This window comes from Pongo pygmaeus, chromosome 14 (genome assembly GCF_028885625.2).
Source record: "Pongo pygmaeus isolate AG05252 chromosome 14, NHGRI_mPonPyg2-v2.0_pri, whole genome shotgun sequence".
NCBI classification, from domain to species: Eukaryota; Metazoa; Chordata; class Mammalia; order Primates; family Hominidae; genus Pongo; species Pongo pygmaeus.
The window spans coordinates 33,634,497-33,654,707 of NC_072387.2; the positions used below are offsets into that span (position 1 = coordinate 33,634,497).

General features: G+C 37.8%; 1 protein-coding gene across 2 annotated transcripts in view; it reads right to left on the reverse strand.

The window, feature by feature from the left end:
• Nucleotides 1–20,211, reverse strand: part of MTMR6 (myotubularin related protein 6) — a 41,278-nt gene that overhangs the window by 11,084 nt on the left and 9,983 nt on the right. The window contains exons 2-8 of one of the 2 annotated variants that reach the window (XM_054446053.2): nt 15,695–15,811; nt 9,395–9,557; nt 7,667–7,824; nt 7,357–7,485; nt 3,232–3,366; nt 2,159–2,272; nt 264–396 (exon numbers count right to left, since the gene is read on the reverse strand). In XM_054446053.2, the coding sequence (XP_054302028.1) occupies nt 264–396; nt 2,159–2,272; nt 3,232–3,366; nt 7,357–7,485; nt 7,667–7,824; nt 9,395–9,557; nt 15,695–15,811 (949 nt within the window). The remainder of the gene's footprint in view (nt 1–263; nt 397–2,158; nt 2,273–3,231; nt 3,367–7,356; nt 7,486–7,666; nt 7,825–9,394; nt 9,558–15,694; nt 15,812–20,211) is intronic. The other variant, XM_054446054.2, reaches the window with a different exon arrangement.

Consider the following 20,211-nt stretch of genomic DNA (forward strand, 5'->3'; position numbering starts at 1 on the left):
AACTCAGATGTGTAGTAAGTGTAAAATACACGCCTGATTTCTAACAGTTGATGAAAAGAAAAATATCTCATTACTGATTTTTTTATATTGACTACATGTTAAAATAATGTTTATAATATATTAAGTAAGGATATTATTAAAATTAATTTCACTTGTTTCTTTTTACTTTTTAAAATGTGACCACTGGAAAATTCTAAATTACATGTGACTAGCATTAGATTTCTTTTGGACAAGGGTGTCTAAAAAAGTAAGCAATAATATACCTTCCAATAATTTCTGAAGGCTGGACCTCATGACATGAATATTTTCAATTCCAACAAACTGAAATCTAATATTGGAATAGTTGTCTTCATTTTCATAACCTTTTCCAGCTGCTCTGTTGGCCATTGCATTCAGCTAAAATTAAAAGTTTTAGAAATTTAGAGACAAATTACTTTTTTAATTTACCAAAATGTCATGAAAATATTAAATAAGCAGTATTTTAGCTAGGAGGCAGTTTAAAGGAACTCATCAAAACTGAATAAGCTACCATTCATCTTTTAGTAAGTAAAAATGCCACATTATTAAATAGTAATGAAGGAGATAATAAAGTAATACGATTGCTATGTAATGGAAAGGTCAAAGTTCCCATAAGTTCATGAAACCAATTCATTTATGTTTTTAGTCAGTTTTCGTATGTTTGTAATATTTTAAAATTAAAAAGAAAGAAATGTCTCCTATCTAATTTCTAAATGATTCAGTTGAGCAGAGCTGGCTGGGGGACTTTTCTTTTACAGAATGAACCTATGAGTTTACTTCAGAACAAGCCTAGAGCATTGATAATTCTGAGAGCCACAGGGGCTTGAAAATCAGATCTGAAATATGCTTCAGATTACTTGAGGGAGATTATATGAGAGATTATTGGAGGCCCATACACCATATAATATGGCATATAATCGGCTATCCTGATACATCTCTGAGAATTAGGCCAAAAATAAACTGGTCTCCAGGAAAAAACAGATTGCTCATATGCCCATGGTCTTTAGCTATTAGATCAAAATGTTGTCAGCGGTCCCTTAGAATTTATTATGCTTAATTCTTCCAGGCTAGGATTTCATATAGTATGTTAACATAATTTATTAAAAATTCTTATGAACGTGGATAAAACAAAGCCTAAATTAGAAGAAAAGGAGCTCTTCATTTTGTGGATTGGACCTCAGTTTGGTAACAAGTACAGTTAAATTGTATCCTACTGACTCACTAGTTATTTGGTACCTAAAGTAAAATCTACAGTTAGATGTTAAAAAGAAAAACAAATCACTGTATCAGACCTCATTTTCAAAAAGTCTCATATTACAATCGCCTTTTATATCTAATATTATCGAAAAAGTGTTCCAGAATTTTCTCTCAACTCCTAATAAAGTCTTTTATTTTTAATAAAAGATTATCAAGTTATCAATTTCTATTTTTAAATAATTATTAATTTTTTGTTGTTGTTGTTGTTGCCCAGTCTGGAGTGCAATGGCACAATCTCAGCTCACAGTAACCTCTGCCTCCTGGGTTCAAGCAATTCTCCTGCCTCAGCCTCCCAAGTAACTGGGATTACAGGCACCTGCCATCGCACCCAGCTAATTTTTTGTATTTTTAGTAGAGACGGGGTTTTGCCATGTTGGCCAGGCTGGTCTCGAACTCCTGACCTCAGGTGATCCACCCACCTTAGCCTTCCAAAGTGCTGGGATTACAGGTGTGAGCCACCATGTCCAGCCAGATAATTTTTTTTTTTTTTTTTTTGAGATGGAGTTTCGCTCTTGTTGCCCAGGCTGGAGTGCCATGGCGTGATCTCGGCTCACCACAACCTCTGCCTCCCAGGTTCAAGTGATTCTCCTGCCTCAGCCTCCCGAGTAGCTGGGATTACAGGCATTCGCCACCATGCCCGGCTAATTATGTATTTTTAGTACAGACAGAGTTTCTCTACATTGGTCAGGCTGGTCTCAAACTCCTGACCTCAGGTGATCTACCTGCTGCAGCCTCCCAAAGTGCAATTTACTCAAATTAATCTCTTCTTCTGTTTTCTAAATTATCTTTTGTGAAATTGCATAATGATGAGAATCACTTCTAAAATAGTGACCATTCCTTTCACAAAGCTGCCTAAAAACCACTTGCGTTCTATATTGCTCACTCGCTTTTTCTCATTGCTTTCTCTTATTTTCTCATCATTCCGGATTTTTGAAGAAATCCTCACTATAATTCTGCCAATGTCCTTTTGTGTAGCCCACCAGCTCTGCATGCGACGCTATAACAAAAATTAAAAGTAACGTTAGCTATTACCACTGAGGATTTTAATTATTTTAGTTTCAGGATCCTATATGAATTGGTTAACTATGTTAATAAAAAGAAGGGACTCTGACATTTGTCCCAATGATAAAAATTTGGCCCCACAGCACACAAGATGCCCAAGAGAACCCAAATTCCTGTTCACTATTTAAAATTCTCTAGTTCATTGTTTCCTAAGTTAACTGTTTTCCTTATTTTCTTGAAAATTTCAAGCTAAAATCCATTATTTTAGCATAAAAATGTTTTGCCAATTGAAAATTCTGCAAAAAATAATAAGAAGAATTTAGGCTGGGCGCAGTGGCTCATGCCTGTAATCCCAACACTTTGGGAGGCCGACTGAGGTGGGCGGATCACTTGAGGCCTGGAGTTCGAGACCAGCCTGGTCAACATGGTGAAACCCCATCTCTACTAAAAATACAAAAAATTAGCCAGGCATGGTGGTACGTGCCTGTAATACCAGCTACTCAGGAGGCTGAAGCAGGAGAACTGCTTGAACTGGGGAGGCAGAGGTTGCAGTAAGCCAAGATCACACCACTGCACTCCAGGGTGACAGAGTGCAACTCTGTCTTTTTAAAAAAAAAAAAGAATAGTAACAATTTATTTTTCATAACACACATTTTATTATTTCTTCACAATAACATAAGACTTATATACTAGCAAGAGTTCTCAATATACAATTCAGCTTTCCTGAATTTATATATATCAGAAGAGACAAGAAATCACCATGAGTTACTCAGAAATTGGTTTTCTAAATTGGTATCCTTTAAATAAAGGATTGATTTCCTTAGTATCATTAGCCTTAGTTAATTTAAAACTAGGATTCAGATATTTTAAATATGGGCAAGTTTATTAACTCTCATTAAGTAAAGTAATAAAAATAATTAAACTAGCAGACTGTACTGTATTTAAAATACATACTTTTGGCCTGGTATCCATGACATACATATAGCGATTGACTGGATTGGCTTTACTAATGGCTTGAAGCAAATGTTCATCCTCCAGGCACCTGGCACTGAATCCAGAGAGTGGTTGACTACATCGACAAATGGCAGCCTATTTTTTAAAGGACAGAAAAGAGATTATGCAAAGATCCCTAAAATGTGTCTTTAAAAAGGCTTACAAGAAAAGAAGCCAAAAGTGTTAAAATCAAATATGACAATTAGAAGGCATTAACTTTAAGATCCTCTTTGAATTAAATACTATTTCAATATTTTGACATTCCCTAAGTTTTCCCAATATTCTCTTCTCATAAGAAAACTAAATACCTCCTTATCTAGTTTGATGAAAAAACCTGGGTCCTAAGAAATAACACCCAGTCAAGTCTCTGTTAAGTAACCTACTGTTAAGATATCTTCATTCTGCGTTCCATTTAGATTACAGGATACTTCCAACTGAAGTTCAAGTAAAAGATTAGTCAATAAAAATAGAAAAAGAATTTTTAAGTAGCAACATTGGAACTTTTACTTTCTAAAGGCTTTAAGATCTCTAATTAGAAATCAGCAATCTTAATATAAAATGAGAAAAATGACCTTCAATTCATATTTGAGTTAAAATACAGTCAATCGAATAGAGCAAGAATTATCTATAATAGTGAATGGTTGGATTCATTATTTACTGTTTTTTGTTTGGTTGGTTGGTTTTTGAGACAAGGTCTTGCTCTGTCACCCAGACTGGAATGCAGTGGCGTGATCACAGCTCATTGCAGCCTTGACCTCCTGGGCTCAAGCAATCCTTCCAACTCAGCCTCCAGAGTAGCTGGGACTACAGGAACACACCACCACGCTTGACTAATTTTCGTATTTTTTGTTAAGATGGGTTTTTGCCATGTTGCCCAGGCTGGTTGTCAACTCCTGGGCTCAAGCGATCTGCCCACCTCAGCCTCCCAGCATGCTGGGATTATAGGCGTAAGCCATCATGCCCAGCCTACTATTGTCTAAAGTCCTAAAAAAAGATTTAAAAGATTTAGATCCATATACTTTTTCTCCAATGGAAAACAAAAATTCATGCAAATTCACACAATTGCATATCTTAAACTCACAAAACCATGAAAATATGATAAAACAGTAGAAAATGAACATTGCCTTAAATTCTTTTCAGACCTACTTTCTGATTTATTAAGTTGTTCACTGAATAACTATTTTCAGCCCAACTTTCCAATAAACAATGTTTACACATATGGCTGTGTCAAGAGAGGCCATAAACATTTAACCTCTCTGTGATTTAGTTGTGAAAAGCAGATTAGAAACTTCTGTCTAAACCCTTACCCCTTTGCCTCTGCTCCTTCCCAAAATCCAAGTCAGGTTCTAATAAACAAAGTTAAAATGTATAAAACCACAGGAACAAAGAGAATGGGAAAAAAGACATAGAGATGTCAATAAAATTTGGGGAAATGATAGCTGACTAGCAAGTGATAACCAATTTTACAGGACAAAGAAAGCTGCTAACTCCCTTAAGTCAATAAGAAGCAAGGTATTTTGTGCAGCAAAATCTCAAAAGGCTCAAAACCTCTGAAGGCTTGAGCAGGTATATAACTGAAAAAAAGGAGAACTGGTTGAATGCCTGTATGAGAACTAGCTAAGACCACCAGATTCTCCCTTACCTTGAAGACAAAGTTTATCCCATGATAAGGATGAACCTGAAGACTCTATAGACAATAGACACAGCTGTGGGCAGGGGTGAAGCCCTATACTCACAAAAACTAGGAGCATTAAGTAAAGTCTACATAACAAAATGTGAAATCCTGCCATCACTCTTCTCACCCTTGGATCATGGCCAGACTTACTATACACATTGGGACCAAAATTAGAGGTTTCTTCTTTAAGGAAACCAACTTATACAACAGAAAGAATCCCAAAGCCAGGCACAGTGGCTCACACCTGCAATCCCAGCACTTTGGGAGGCCGAAGCTGGTGGATCACCTGAGGTCAGGAGTTCGAGACCATCCTGGCCAAATGGTGAAACCCAATCTCTACTAAAAATATAAAAATTAGCCAGGCTTGGTGGCACATGCCTGTAATCCCAGCTACTCGGGAGTCTGAGGCAGGAGAATCACTGGAACCCAGGAGGCGGAGGTTGCAGTGAGCCGAGATTGTGCCACTGCACTCCAGCCTGGGAGCAAAGCGAGACCTTGTCTCAAAAAAGAAAAAAGAAAACAAAGAAAGAATCCCAAGATATAAACCATTCCTGCATACAAACTTCAAAACAGCTTGAATATGAGAACTCAGCCAAGAAACAGGTATTTGAAAGACATGAAAGACAAAAACACTAAATAAACAGAAAAAAACGGAACTCTGAGCAAAACAATAACTAATGTGGAAAGCATGAGAATTATTTTTTTAAATCTTTAACATCCTCAAAGAACTAAAACATCACATCCAAGAATAGAAAACTATCTTAAAAAATTTCAGAAAATAGGAAAAGCTCTCAGATATTAAAAACACCATAGCAAAAAAAGGATCTAAGACACAAACTGGAGATGAGGTTGAGGAAATCTTCCAGAAAATACAAAAAAAATGAAAAATAAAGGAGAAAGTTTTTAAAAAAAAGTAGAAGTTTATTCTATAAAGCCCAATTGTCAACTAATAAAAAGGACAAAGAAAATTAATAGAACAGAGAAAATTATCAAAGAAATAGAGAAGCAAATTCCCAAAATTGAGACCTGAGTTTCTGGATGAGATTTAAAAAGACATTATTGTGAAATTTCAGAACAGGCAGGGCGCGGTGGCTCATGCCTGTAATCTTAGCACTTTGGGAGGCCGAGGCAGGTGGATCACTTGACATTAGGAGTTCAAGACCAGACTGGCCAACATGGTAAAACCCTGTCTCTACTAGAAATACAAAAATTGGCTGGGCATGGTGGCAGGCGCCTGTAGTCCCAGCTACTCGGGAAGCTGAGGCAGGAGAATCGCTTGAACCCGGGAGGTGCAGGTTGCAGTGAGCCGAGATCACGCCATTGAACTCCAGCCTGGGCAACGAGCGAAACTCCATCTCAAAAAAAAAAAAAAAGAAATTTCAGAACATTGGGGAAAAAGAAGATTCTGAAAGTTCTCAGAGAAAACAAAATCAGGTCCCAAAGGACTGGGAGTCAGAAATGGCATAGAATTCCTCAACTTACTTGCTGTGAGACAAGGAAGTAATTTACCCTCTTTGAACGTCAGTTTCCCCACTTGAAAGTTACAGGTAATTAGTAAAGCCTACCTTACAAAGTTACGAAGACATACATGTAAACCATTTAAATACAGTACCTCTTGGCCTTCTATTAGTAGGCTACAAATGTAAGTTTTACTAATATAAGCAACCCTTATTATAGCATCTCACTATAAAGATGCCTCCTCCAATGTTTCATGTTGCAAAATCCTTTTGATTTGAGCTTACTATTAAAATGGGACCCTGAAATGCCCTTGGTTCTCTCCCTTGTCTCAGCAGTTGTCTTATCAAAACTATCTGGTTTTCCCAAGCACAAGCAGAATCAAAAAAGAACCACAGGAAAGAAAGAGGATCCTATCTGTTAACTAATTCTATTATTTTCAAGTCACTGCTGGAAGGAAGGGAGGGTCAAGAAAAGATGACAAGAAGTATGAAAATTTCTGTATTTGAGTAGTTTTAAATTTGCAAAAATGTAATTAAAAAGCCAGTGCTTCTCTATTAGCAATCTTTTAATGTAAAAAATAGTGTTCTTGATCCAGGCACAGTGGCTCACACCTGTAATCCCAGTATTTTGGGAGGCTAAGGCAGGCGGATCACTTGAGGTCAGGAGTTCAAGACCAGCCTGGTCAACGTGGCAAAACCTCATCTCTACTAAAATTAGCCAGGCATGGTGGCATGCGCCTGCAGTCCAAGGTGCTCGGGAGGCTGAGACACAAGAATTGCTTGAACCGAGAGGTGGAGGTTGCAGTGAGCCAAGATGGTGCCACTGCACTCCAGCTTCGGCAACAGAGCGAGACCCTATCTCAAAAAAAAAACAAAACAAAAGTGTTATTTTAGATACTTAAACATGAAGATGAGTTATACTTTATTTCTAAAATCCAAAGAAAAGCATCCTACCTCCTTATCTTGATGATAGTAGGAAAGAACTGGGAATCTTCCCTTGCTCCGGAACTTGGAACTACCAACAATTATTGGTTTGCTTGCTATCCGGGGAACATAAAGTTCTCTGGGGTAAGTTTCACAAATCTGTAAATATCAAACAAAACATAACCATTGTACTCTTGGTTCAAAACCACTTTAAAAACCTTTAAACCTTATTAAATGCAAGAACAGCACATTTCAATACACAGACAACTTGCTATGCTGACACTCTCTAACCCTCTGGTACTAACATTTTCTGAATTTCTCCAAAACGTTGTTAAGGTACCTTGTAGTCTCGGTTGGCATCAGACAACTGCCAGTGTGAATTTGGCACTCCCATCCTCTTATATTCCTCAGCGAGATCAATAAGCTGCCAGCCTTGTAATCGTTCTGAATCATTTTGTTTGGGATTATAAGAAAATGCATAGAGATCTTCATATTTTGCTATAGAATACAAAATTTTAAATGTTAAGTGCAATTTATAAGACTTATACACTACAAACAAATGTAATTTTTCAGTTTTCTTCCTTCATTTTTCTCTTTACAATCTTCAAAGAGATGGCTAATACCTGAATACATTTGATGTTCAGTATGCAAATGATTATACCTAAAAAGCACACATATCAATCTGAGATTGGATTTGTCATCAACAAAAGTAAAGCTAATAAATAGTTATTTATTAGCTAAATAACTAATAAATAACTAATAAATACAGATTTATTAGCTAAATAACAGTTATTTATTAACAAAAGTAAAGCTAATAAATACAGTTAGACTTACATGTTAAATCCTCTATTGCAATATTTTTCTTAAAAGTAAAATTATAAAGACACTAATAGACATTTCCTACTAATTACTTTCCCAAATGAGATGTAAAATAGACTAATATTATAATGAGAAGCTAGAGACAGATACAGAACATGAAACTGCATTATACATCCCTATAGGACACTGTTGACTAAAAATGGCAACTGTTGCACAGAGCTCTTGGGGTGCTTCAGAATCATCTTTACTATAAACTCTGGCTTAATTTGAGACAACAGGATGTTACAGGCTGATGTGCTCAGAGAGAAGAATGAACAAACACCTGCTCTGAGACCACTCTTGCAGGCAGCAATCCAGATTGCTCAACCAAAATCCAGTCCGACATATAATTCAAGTCATGTTTGGGGAAGGAAGTCACCAGATCCACAGGGCATAAGTAGTGATAAGATTCTTCTTTAGTGGCTCATGCCTGCAATTCCAACACTTTGGGAGGCCGAGGAGGGTGGATCACAAGGTCAGGAGTTCAAGACCAGCCTGGCCAAGATGGTGAAACCCCGTCTCTACAAAAATTAGCCGGGCATCGTGGTGGCTGCCTGTAATCCCAGCTACTCAGGAAGCTGAGGCAAGGAACTGCTTGAACCTGGGAGGCGGAGGTTGCAGTGAGCTGAGATTGTGCCACTGCACTCCAGTCTGGGCGAGAGAGTAAGATTCTGTCTCAAAAACAAAAAACAAAAAAAAGGTTCTTCTTTAGGACTGATATCCTTATCAACCTTACTTCTACTAAAACAGAATTCATCCTCTCTTGTTTCTCTGCTCATCTTCTGTATCTCCCACTCAAATCTATTAAATATTTTAGTCCCACTGCCACCAAAGGACCTTGACCTTCCTTTTCATTCCGTAATATCAACTTCCAAGTCATTCTCTTTGATTGTGAAATACCCACTTAAAAAATACGTTGTGCTACTTGCCATCAATAGACTTAAAAGATTAATATAAACCTGTGGTTTTGTAAGTCTCTACTATAAATGCTTTACTTTTTCCTTACCATTACCCCTTCTGATTACACCATTCTTATATCAGATCAATAGTTTCTAATTACTTTCAGGCCAATATGGGGGAAATAGAGTACACAAGAACCTGACTGTCAGAGTAAAAAAGGATAAAATAATAATAATAAAACATTAAATAAAGTATCTTAGATAACCCATCTCAAATTGAGCATGTAAGCTTTGGTCTCTAAGAACAATACCTTGTTTTGACAGTTGTAGCAAAGAGTTGTAAATATCATGGCAATCTCTTTCTCTGGGAACAATGAAATGCACAGTTCTGAAGTTCTTGCACTGAATCACAAGGGGGCATCCAGAAGTAGTCAAAGCAAGTTTCTCTACTGAGGCAATATGGTGGTGTAATATCTACAGCATGAAAAAACATCCAGGTCATCAACATGGAAAGCACTAAATATTCTCTTCTAGAATGCGTAAGTTTAAGAATGTCTTCCTCAAAAAAAGTTGCAAATGTTACATACTCACTCAAACTTCACGTTTTTAAAATGACTGAATGCCCAAGTCATGGTGTCACTCTGATCCCTCCTCCATCACTCCACATACTCAAGACATTATCAGACCCTGGGAACTGCATCTCCTACATGTTTCTGTAACCTATCCACTCCTCTCTATCTCTACTGTCACATCCCTAGTTGTAATGTCCCCACTGTTTCTCACCTGAACTACTATAAACAAACAGCCTCCTAAATGCTCTCTCCATACCTACCCTTGACCCTCTGATCCATTTTCTACAACACAGTAGTGAACACTGAAAAGCAGACTAAAAAAAGAAGGGAATCTAGTCATTTCAAATCCCTCTCCCGATCACTGACTATGTTCTAGTGACAACAGCCTTCTTTTGGCTCCTCAAATGCACCAAGCTCCTTTACACATGGTCAGATGCTCCCACTAACTGGAATATTGTAACACTACCTCTTCATCTAAGAACTTCTAGACACATTTCTGGTCTTTGCTCAAAACTCATAATATCACCAAAAGTGTAGCCTGACATGCCCCACAACCCTTCCCAAGTAAGTTACGCCCCCTCCCTCTTCTTACTGCAGATCAAGCTATACTTTTCCTTCATAGTGATGGCCACTGTGAGGATGCCAGCTGCAGTGGGGGAGGTGAAGCCAGGGTTGCACGCTCTGCAGAGCAGGCAAGACCTGGGAACAGGTGATCCCAGTGGAAGCCCCATACCCTACCGAGTTGGCAGGGCAGGAGCCACACTCCCGGGCACAGCTGCAGCCGCCCAGCCATGGCTGTGCACCCAGGCATCCCTGTGCTCTTGGGGGCCTAGGAAACCCCCTCCCCCTGCAGGTTCAGAAGTGCCTGCTCCCACTCCCTGGCCTCTCCCAACTCCCATTGCCCATTCTGTGGTAGAGCAAAGTTGTGGACATGTCCCAGTAGCCGAGCCCAGGTACTGTCGTGATCTAGCTGGCTGTGCATGTGCTTGGGGCGGTACTGACACACCAGCCCCTAGCTCCCTTGGCCCCTCTGGAAACTGCTTCTGAGGCTGAAACTTTGGGTGCCCATGAGCACAGGAGGGAGGCTGAGGACCTTGGGGGTGGCATGGTGCGGAGTTGATCAACATTACATCTCCAGCACCTAACACAGTACCTGGAACATTATAATTGCCCTCCTCAAATCAAAAAGCTTGCAAATGTTATATATCACACACTTCAACTTTAATTTTTTAAATGTGAATGCCCAAGCCAGAAATATGGATGTCATCCCTGATACCTCCTTTATCACAATAAGAGTTTACTAAATGAATGAATAAAAAGTCCTACTATAAACTCAATACTTGATGGTATTTTAAACATATGCTTATCATTCTCGCCTACTACTAATAATATTTTGTTTGCTACTAAAAATGCCTACTTTTTCTTAATACCACTCCTATTAAAATATTTATAGAAAACTTTTCTGGAGAATAAAAGATCATAGGCTCCTAATCATGCAAGAGATCCATTAATCCCAAATTAATCTAAAAATTCAACATAAATTTCAGTTTAAAAATTCCAATCTGCTTTGTTTTGTAGTGAGGCATGTTTATTTATATAATACACATATATTATGTAATTATTATATTATATGTTAATATTAATTATACATCTTAAATCTAAAGTTCACCTGCAAAATTAAATGCATTTAAATAATCAAGAAAAGCTTGAAAAACAATAATGAGAGAAGCAGTTGTCAATGGAAATTAAAACTACATACAGAACAAATAATTAACACACACACACACACACACACACACATATAGCCCTTATAGCTAAGATTCAGCACCATTATCACTTGTATTAATGGGCCTGTGACAAGTTACTAAAAATGATCTAATAATAACATTTAAACAGAGAATAAGGAATAAAAGCTAACTGTAATATTACAAGTTGAGAACCCTTTATCCAAAATGTTTGGGACTAGAAGTATTTCAAATTTTGGATTTTTAAAGATTTTGGTATATTTGCATTATACTTATCAATTGACATCCCTAATCTGAAAATCTGAAATCTGAAATGCTCCAATGAGCATTTCCTTTGAACATCATGTCAGTGCTGAATTTTTGGATTGGGGATATTCAACCTGTATATCACTGTTCTGATTTTAATTATAAAAACCCAAAAGTATTTGCAGGAAGAAAATGATGAAGAAACCTGGTCCTACCACTAACTAGTTATGTGATTTTGAAAACATAATCAACTGTAAAGTGAGAAAAAGGATATAAGGTTGATAAGGCCCCTTCTGGATCTAAAATGTTCATTTCTATGGCTCTAGTATACTAAACAAACTTCATTTAGGGCAAACATAAGGGAATATACTGATAAGAAAGCATTTAAAAGACAACAATAGGAGAGTAGAGAATAACACAGATATCTTTTTGTTGCCCCTCAAACTACATTCCCAGCAGCTGAAGGAATAGCTATATGGGAAGCCTTCATTTATATCTCTATGTGACGGATAATAGAGAAAATACTGAAGCAAGTGGACAAAGGAGGGGTAGATAGAGTGGATGATAATATGACTAATTATTTCAGAAGGTACTGCCAGGTAAAATTCCTGTCAATTCTTGGACAAACACTGGATGGAGAAGGGATCCAGTGCCTCTAGGGAATACAACTTCTCCAAGATCGGTATCTCAAGTGAGTTTCCTTAACAGCTGATATAGAATCATATATCAATTGGTTAGCCTTCTTGGGGAAATCAGAAGAGTACAATCAAAGAGAGAAAGAGAAGAGTACAGTATGACAGTATGTGCAGTACAGGGGTGTACCACAGAGTAACATGAATCTCTGGACTGGGAAGCATAATTGACCTTTAATCTTGATTCAACTGCTTAGAAAAATAGTATTAGCAGCTATGATTTACTGCCACTACTATGTTTTAGGCACAGATGTTTTTCATATTTTCTTTCATCTAAGACTCACAAAAGCCCTACATGATGACTGATGCTATATACCCATTTTATGTGAGTGCTAAGCTCGAAAGTTACATACTTTTTGGCAGACACTGTTGGTCTGCCATTCCTTCCCACCTTCCTTACTTGCAACACCCTTTTCCCTCAAGAGATCAAAAATACTAGGATCTGCATTCTCTGCCTCCTTTTCAGGTAGGAGTAGCCAAGTGTCCGGATTTTCAAACAATCAGACGTTAGGGAAAGTCAGCTGGGGGCCTTCTGAGAGAGCTTCTCCTCCCTGATAAAAGGAGACAGGGCTACTGAGGAAAGCCTACTCACCTCTCCTGCTTTGCAAGGTTTGGCACCATGTTCAGTCAGATATTCATTTACTTACAGCCAAAAGCACCCTGACATAGTCACCCAAGCAGTGAACAGCAGAGCTGACATTTGAACCCAAAGCTACCTGACAACACAGTCTACATGAGCTCCTTTTACTATTCTACACTGCCTGTGTAACAATGAATGAATTGCCACTTCCCTGAGCTTCAGCTTCTTCATCTATAAAGTGGAGGTTCTAAAACCTGGCAGAGCTAGTGGCATAGAAACATGCCCAAGTCTCTTCCTCTCAGGCACAGACACACGCCCCATATTCTAACCGCCTTTCCTACTTCTTTTTCTGCTTTGCACTTATCACTATGTATTTTACTTATTTACCTATTTATTGGTGATGTTATCCATATCTCTCAGCACTAGAATGTTGGCTCCATGAGGGTAGAATTTGTACCTGTTATTATTGGCTACTGTTTCCAAAATATCTAGAATAGTGATATGAAACACACTGTAGATGCTCAATAAATGTGTGCTAAATGAATGAGTGAATGAATTCTAAAACAGAAAAGGAAGAACAAAGAGTCCAAAATAGCCATGGCAATTTTGAAGAACAAGTTGGGAGGGTATGCTCTACTTGATACCAAAATTTATTTAAAAGCTATAGTCAGTAAAACAGTGTGGTACAGTGTAGTCAGTATACCAAACGAATAGAAAAGAAAACTCAAAAGCAGAGCCTCACATACATGGAAGATGTTTTTATGACAGAGCTGGTACTAAAGACGAATGGAATGAAACAGTCAATAAATGGTGCCAGTCTATATGAAAAAATAAAAATGAATCCCTAGTCACATCATACACCAAAATATTTCCCAGATGTATTAATAACTTACAGGATCAAACTTAAGCTTTTAGAAGAAAATATAGAAGAACCTTTATGACTTTGATATAGGAAAGGATTTCTTAAGTCACAACAGAGCACAAACAATAAAAGAAAAAAATGAAAAATCTATAATATTAAAAATATAAACTTTAACTGAAAGACACATAAAATAAAAAACAGAGAAGACAAGCCACACACTGGGAAAAGCTACCTAGGACACACACATCTGACAAAGCATTATAACCTAGAACTCTTTATTTATTTTCTTGAATAATACTTTTTTTTTTTAATTCAGTGGGTACATGTGCAGGTTTGTAATATGAATATACTGAATGATTTTGAGGTTTGAGCTTTGACTGAACCCATAGCCCAGATAGTGAACACAGTACCCAAGAGGTAGTTTTTCAACCCTTGTTCCTCTACTTCCCTCCCTCCTACCTCTATTAGTCTATGAATATCTATTGTTCCCACCTTTGTGCTCATATGTACCCAATGTTAAGCTCCCACTTATAAGTGAGAACATGCAGTATACAGTTTTTTGTTTGTGTTAATTCACTTAGAATAATGGCTTCCACCTGCATCCATGTTGCTGTAAAGGCCATGATTTTGTTCCTTTTTATGGCTGTGGTGAATATGCACCACTTTTTCTTTATCCAATCCACTGCTAATGGGCACCTAGGTTGATTCCATATCTTTGCTATTGTGAACAGTGCTGTAACAAACATGCAAATGCCCGTGTCTTTTTGGCTGATTTATTTTCCTTTGAGTATATATCCAGTAAAAGGATTGCTGGGTTGAATGGTAATTCTATTTGTAGCCCAGAACTTTTATAAAATCAATAAAAGACAAACAACCCAATAAAAAAAGAAAAGGAAACTCTTTCCTTTTTCTTTATCTGAAAAGGGTAAATTCTTTATAATCAGCTCATTAACATTACAATTGGACATCTACTAGATAGGCAAAAAATTTTAAATTGACAATATCAATGTTGTTGAGGATGTACAACATTGTGTAATACACTACTGAGAATAAATTGGAACAACCATTTTGAAGAGGTGACATACTTAGTAAGATTATATATGCACTTATTCAAGACCCAATAATTTTACTCCCAGACAAATATCCCAGAGAAACTCTGGCAAATATACAGAAAGAAACATATACATATGTCTCATATAAATACACAAAATGTTTTTTACATGTATATGTACACTGCAACATTTATACTAGCAAAAAAAATAAGTACCCTAATTAAAATTTGTATAAAAACACTGTGGAATATACCAAACAATCCATTTGATCTGTTAATATGTACATATTTTTTAGATTTTTAAAAATTAAAAGGAACAATAGGTTTTTTTTTTTTTGAGACAGAGTCTCACACTGTCACCCAGGCTGGAGTGCAATGGTGCGATCTTGGCTCACTGCAACCTCCGCCTCTCAAGTTCAAGCAATTCTCCTGCCTCACCCTCCCGAGTAGCTGGGTTTACAGGCACCCACCACCACGCCCCGCTAATTTTTTGTGTTTTTAGTAGAGATGGGGTTTCACTATGTTGGCCAGGCTGGTCTTGAACTCCTGACCTCGTGATCCACCCACCTCGGCCTCCCAAAGTGCTGGGATTACAGGCGTGAGCCACCGCATCCAGCCTAGGAACAATAGGTATTTCATAATTATTTATGGAGATAAGAGTGTGGTATTTTATAGAATTCCATGTTACATATTCTATAACTGATTTATTAGAAGGGAGGGCAGGAGTGATCTGGAGACCAAAAAATATTTTGGTTGAGATAGGTAACCAATGATTAAAAACTGTGTTATACACATTCAAAATAAAACATGACAGACCAAGTCCATTATTATTATGATAAATAGTACAGCTGCGTCCTCCTTACCCAGGTTTCTTTTTGATGAGAGTCGATAAATAATAGATGTGTAGCCGTAAGATACAGTGTTCCTGTTAATGACTTGTTGCTGGTACTGAATCGGTCAAGTAATTTTACTTGTTCGACCTAAAAGAAAAAAAGATATTATTTCTCATCTCAAAAGTAGTATAAATTATTTTTCTGTTAGCCCAGGACTTACATGAACCATTCTCAATTTTTTCTTCCTCCTGTCTAAAATCATAAGAGCTTATTTAATACTTACTGTTAAATTCCATATATCTTTTTGGGGAATGTATAAGCAACAAATAACATAGAGATTATTTACAGTTACAAATGTAACCAATAGAGAACCACATTGTAAAAAACAGTAACACTTATATTGAGGGTAGCAAGAAACAGGGGTACAGTACAAATAAGCAAAAACATTTTTCATACCCAAGAGTCAACATTTTTATCTAAAGTTGGAAAATCAAAAAATAAATATATTATTATCTAGTTTTAGAGTAAACTACCAGAAAAATTAAATCGGGAAACATTTAAATGGTTGCCAACTCCAACTTAGTCTCTATATTCTCTTCACTATCCCACAACAGGGCAATGATTGTTTTTTGTCCACCTCTGGGCTTTTACTCACACTGTCCTCTGTTTCTAAAATGGTCTCTTCTGCTTAGCTAAGTGGCAAGCATTCTTCAAGACTCACTAACATCCTGCCTCCTAACATTAATCTTTATTAGAAAATCAGTTCATTAATTATGTTTTGGCTTTGTATTCCTCTGTAGCTCTGAATTCCCTGGCATAGATTATGTCCTATGCTGCTTTGGCCTCCTCTAGTGCCTGAGCTGATAAGGCACACAGTATGTCTTTATGAATACTAGTAGACAGACAGACACACACACACACACACACACACACACACACGATGTTGCTGCTGGAGTGGAGAGTGGGACTAGGGCTAACCAGGAATGTGCAGGAGACTGTTGCTGGGAATCTTTGTGTTATTCATCCTTATGAAAAAAAGTAAAATAACCACTACCAACCTAAAAAATGTTAATTTGGGCCAGGCACGGTGGCTCATGCCTGTAATCCCAGCACTCTGGGAGGCCAATGCGGGTGCATCACTTAAGGGCAGGAGTTCAAGACCAGCCTGGCCAACATGATGAAACCTCTACTAAAAATACAAAAATCAGCTGGACATGGTGGCACACGTCTGTAATCCCAGTTACTTGGGAGGCTGAGGCAGAATTGCTTGAACCCAGAAGGTGGAGATTGCAGTGAGCCAAGATTGTGCCACTGCACTCCAGCCTAGGCAACAGAGTGAGACTCCATCTCAAACAAACAAACAAACAAACAAAAGTTAATTTATGTGTACCAGCAGGTTGTAGACAGTTTTTTAAATTGTTTATATCTTCAAAATCATCTAGATAGCTAAACACAAGCTCATTAATTCTACAATTTTCTCCCATATATTAATATATTTAATTACCGCCGGGTGTGGTGGCTCACGCCTGTAATCCCAGGACTTTGGGAGGCCAAGGCAGGCGAATCATGAGGTCAGGAGTTCAAGACCAGCCTACCCAACATGGTGAAACCCCGTCTCTATCAAAAATACAAAAAATTAGCTGGGTGTAGTGGCAGGCGCCTATAATCCCAGCTACTCGGGAGGCTGAGGCAGGAGAATCACTTGAACCTGGGGATCAGAGGTTGCAGTGAGCCAAGATTGCACCACTGCAATCCCGCCTGGGCAACAAGAGCAAAACTCCGTCTCAGAAAAGAGGGGAGGGGAGAGGAGGGGAGGGGAGAGGAGGGGAGGGGAGAGGAGAGGAAGGCTTTCTACTTAAAAACCTGAATAAAGATTTCTCTTACAGGTCAACATTTATTTCACTGTTTAGGACTATTTCTTCCTTAAATAAAAATCTAGCTTCATTTTACAACACACTGCAAATCCAAACTCAAACACCTTTTAAGACAACCGGGATCAACTACTGTTTACTCCTCTTCATTGTGCGTGACTTGGCTGGAAAGGGCACCGTGGCCAACCACCACTGAGCAATTATTGCAATATAGATCTCACCTATCTTTTTGGGTGGAGACACAGAGCCAAACCATATCATTTCCTAAGCTATTAAAACAAAGTTTTTAAGGCTCTAACAAGAAGACAATTGATGAATATATATGGAAATAAAGGTTACCATAAAGTATCAACACTACTCAAGCAAATAATTTGTGTCCACATCATTCAGTAGAGTTTCAAATAGCTTCTCAGAAAAAATTAAAAAGTCTACTGGCAAGTAGTTTAAAAGTGGGGAGGGGCTGATTTTATTACTATTTAATTAAATAGGAAGTTAGCTTTAAAAAGAAATCCATGTGAAATTTTAAATTTGTGGATTTTTTGAAGATCATAAATATTCCTGGTTGTGCTCCAATTATAAACCTCAAATTGTAACTTCTCTATGAGGCACAAGTATCTACAAAGCTTCTATACATGCAAAACAATCACGCCGCTTTTCATTTGGATTTTATTCCTCTTCTGTCCATCCCCTGTTCACTATTACTCTTCCTCAGGGGTCCATTCTCTATAGGAATCTTACCTACTGTCATTATGTTAGCCTATATGTTAATGACTCCCAAAACTGTATGTCCAGCTCTGCTGTCTCCTAGTTCACACTGTCTGCTACACAGATAATATTTCCTGACATACTAGTGAGGTCTCACTATGTGCCTAGTGCTGTGATAAGTGCTTACCATACATTATTTCTTTTAATTTTCACAACTCCTGTGTAGTATGTACTAGTACTGTCCCCACAGAAACTGGGACTTGGTGAGGATGGTTAGTCATCTCAAAGTCATACAGCTAGAAGCAGCTAGTGGTATAGCTTAGTCATAAACCTATGAGATCTGATTCCCAAGCCAAAACACCTTCCCACTATGCTATATTGCCTCCACTTAGATGTGTTCAGTATGTTATACATACTGAAAGCAAAACTGATTTCCCCTCTCACCCCTCACAAATACATTTCTAATTCTGTATTTTGGATGTGAGTTAATGTTACTCCTCCATCCTTATCAAGTCACCCACACTGGAAATCCGTGAATGATCCTATGACTTCTTCTCAACCCCCAACATTCAATCAATCACCAATTCCTACCATTTTTATCACCTAAATATTTTTAAATCTGCCCCTTTCACCACTATTAAAGTAATTCCTAAAATATAATGAAAGCCTCTGTTCATGTATCTGTCTTTTCCACTAAAGACTAACATAGCCCAGGGCAAAGACTGTCTTTCATTTATGCATGAATATCTCCTAACAGCCAGTAGAGTGTCTGACACAATAAATGTTTGTTGAACTAAGATGAATGGCCACAGAAAAATTATTCCCCCAGGTGAAAACCAGAAGGTGTGCCCAATTTACCAGTGACCCCTTTTGTTGAAATCATTTGATTTATTAAATAAGATTCTTCTTTATCCCATTATACTTTTCCTCATCTCTCTGCTATCTTTTCCCTACACAGTGGGTAAACAGTAGGTATTCATTCAGTGATTCTTGAATAAACCAGCAACAAACTAAAAGCAAACAGAAAACTACTAGTAGAATACACAGATATAGTTCAGTTTTTGGTTTTAGGTTTTTTTTTCTGTGTGTAGTACATGTCTGGACTTTCAATCCTCTATCCCCACTCCATCATTCAATTAGAATAAAATCTCTCCTCTAGAACTGTATAGTTCTTTCTGGCTGGGTCTCTTATCAAGGTGGGAAATTTGTGGTGAAAATGCTCTTTCCAACACTCTAAGCCTATTTCCTGACTCCCCCTAGTTTTATATGCAAAATAATCTGAAATTCTCTTTCTTAGATCTTTAATTTTGGTCAGCTATACACGATTCAAATCCTAGTTGTTCATATGAATCACCTCTAAAACTTTGCAAAAGTACAAATCCAAAGCCTCACCCCAACTTCACTCAGTTATCTGAGGAGACGGAGACTAAGAATCCATATTTTTCATAAGTTAACCTGCTCATCTTATGCAACTGACATTTCTTCTAACTTCAAATTAATTCCTCTGACTCTTAACACACATGAGGCTAGCTTCCTTCTCTACCTTTAGGCTCTTTTCCCAAATATTTACAGCCTCAGCTTATCTACTTCTCCCACTCTTTAAATGAGCTTATTACAACTTTGATCCTTTAAAATGCACAACTGCTACCGGGTGTGGTGGCTCACGCCTGTAATCTCAGCACTTTGGGAGGCAGAGGTAAGGCAATCACTTGAGCCCAGGAGTTTGAGACCAGCCTGGCCAACATGGCGAAACCCTGCTTTACTAAACATATAAAAATTAGCGGCCGGGCGCAGCTTGTAATCCCAGCACTTTGGGAGGCCAAGGTGGGTAGATCACCTGAGGTCAGGAGTTCGAAACCAGCCTGGCCAACATGGTGAAACCCTGTCTCTACTAAGAATACAAAAATTAGCTGGGCAGCTACCTGTAATCCCAGCTACTCGGGAGGCTGAGGCAGGAGAATCGCTTGAACC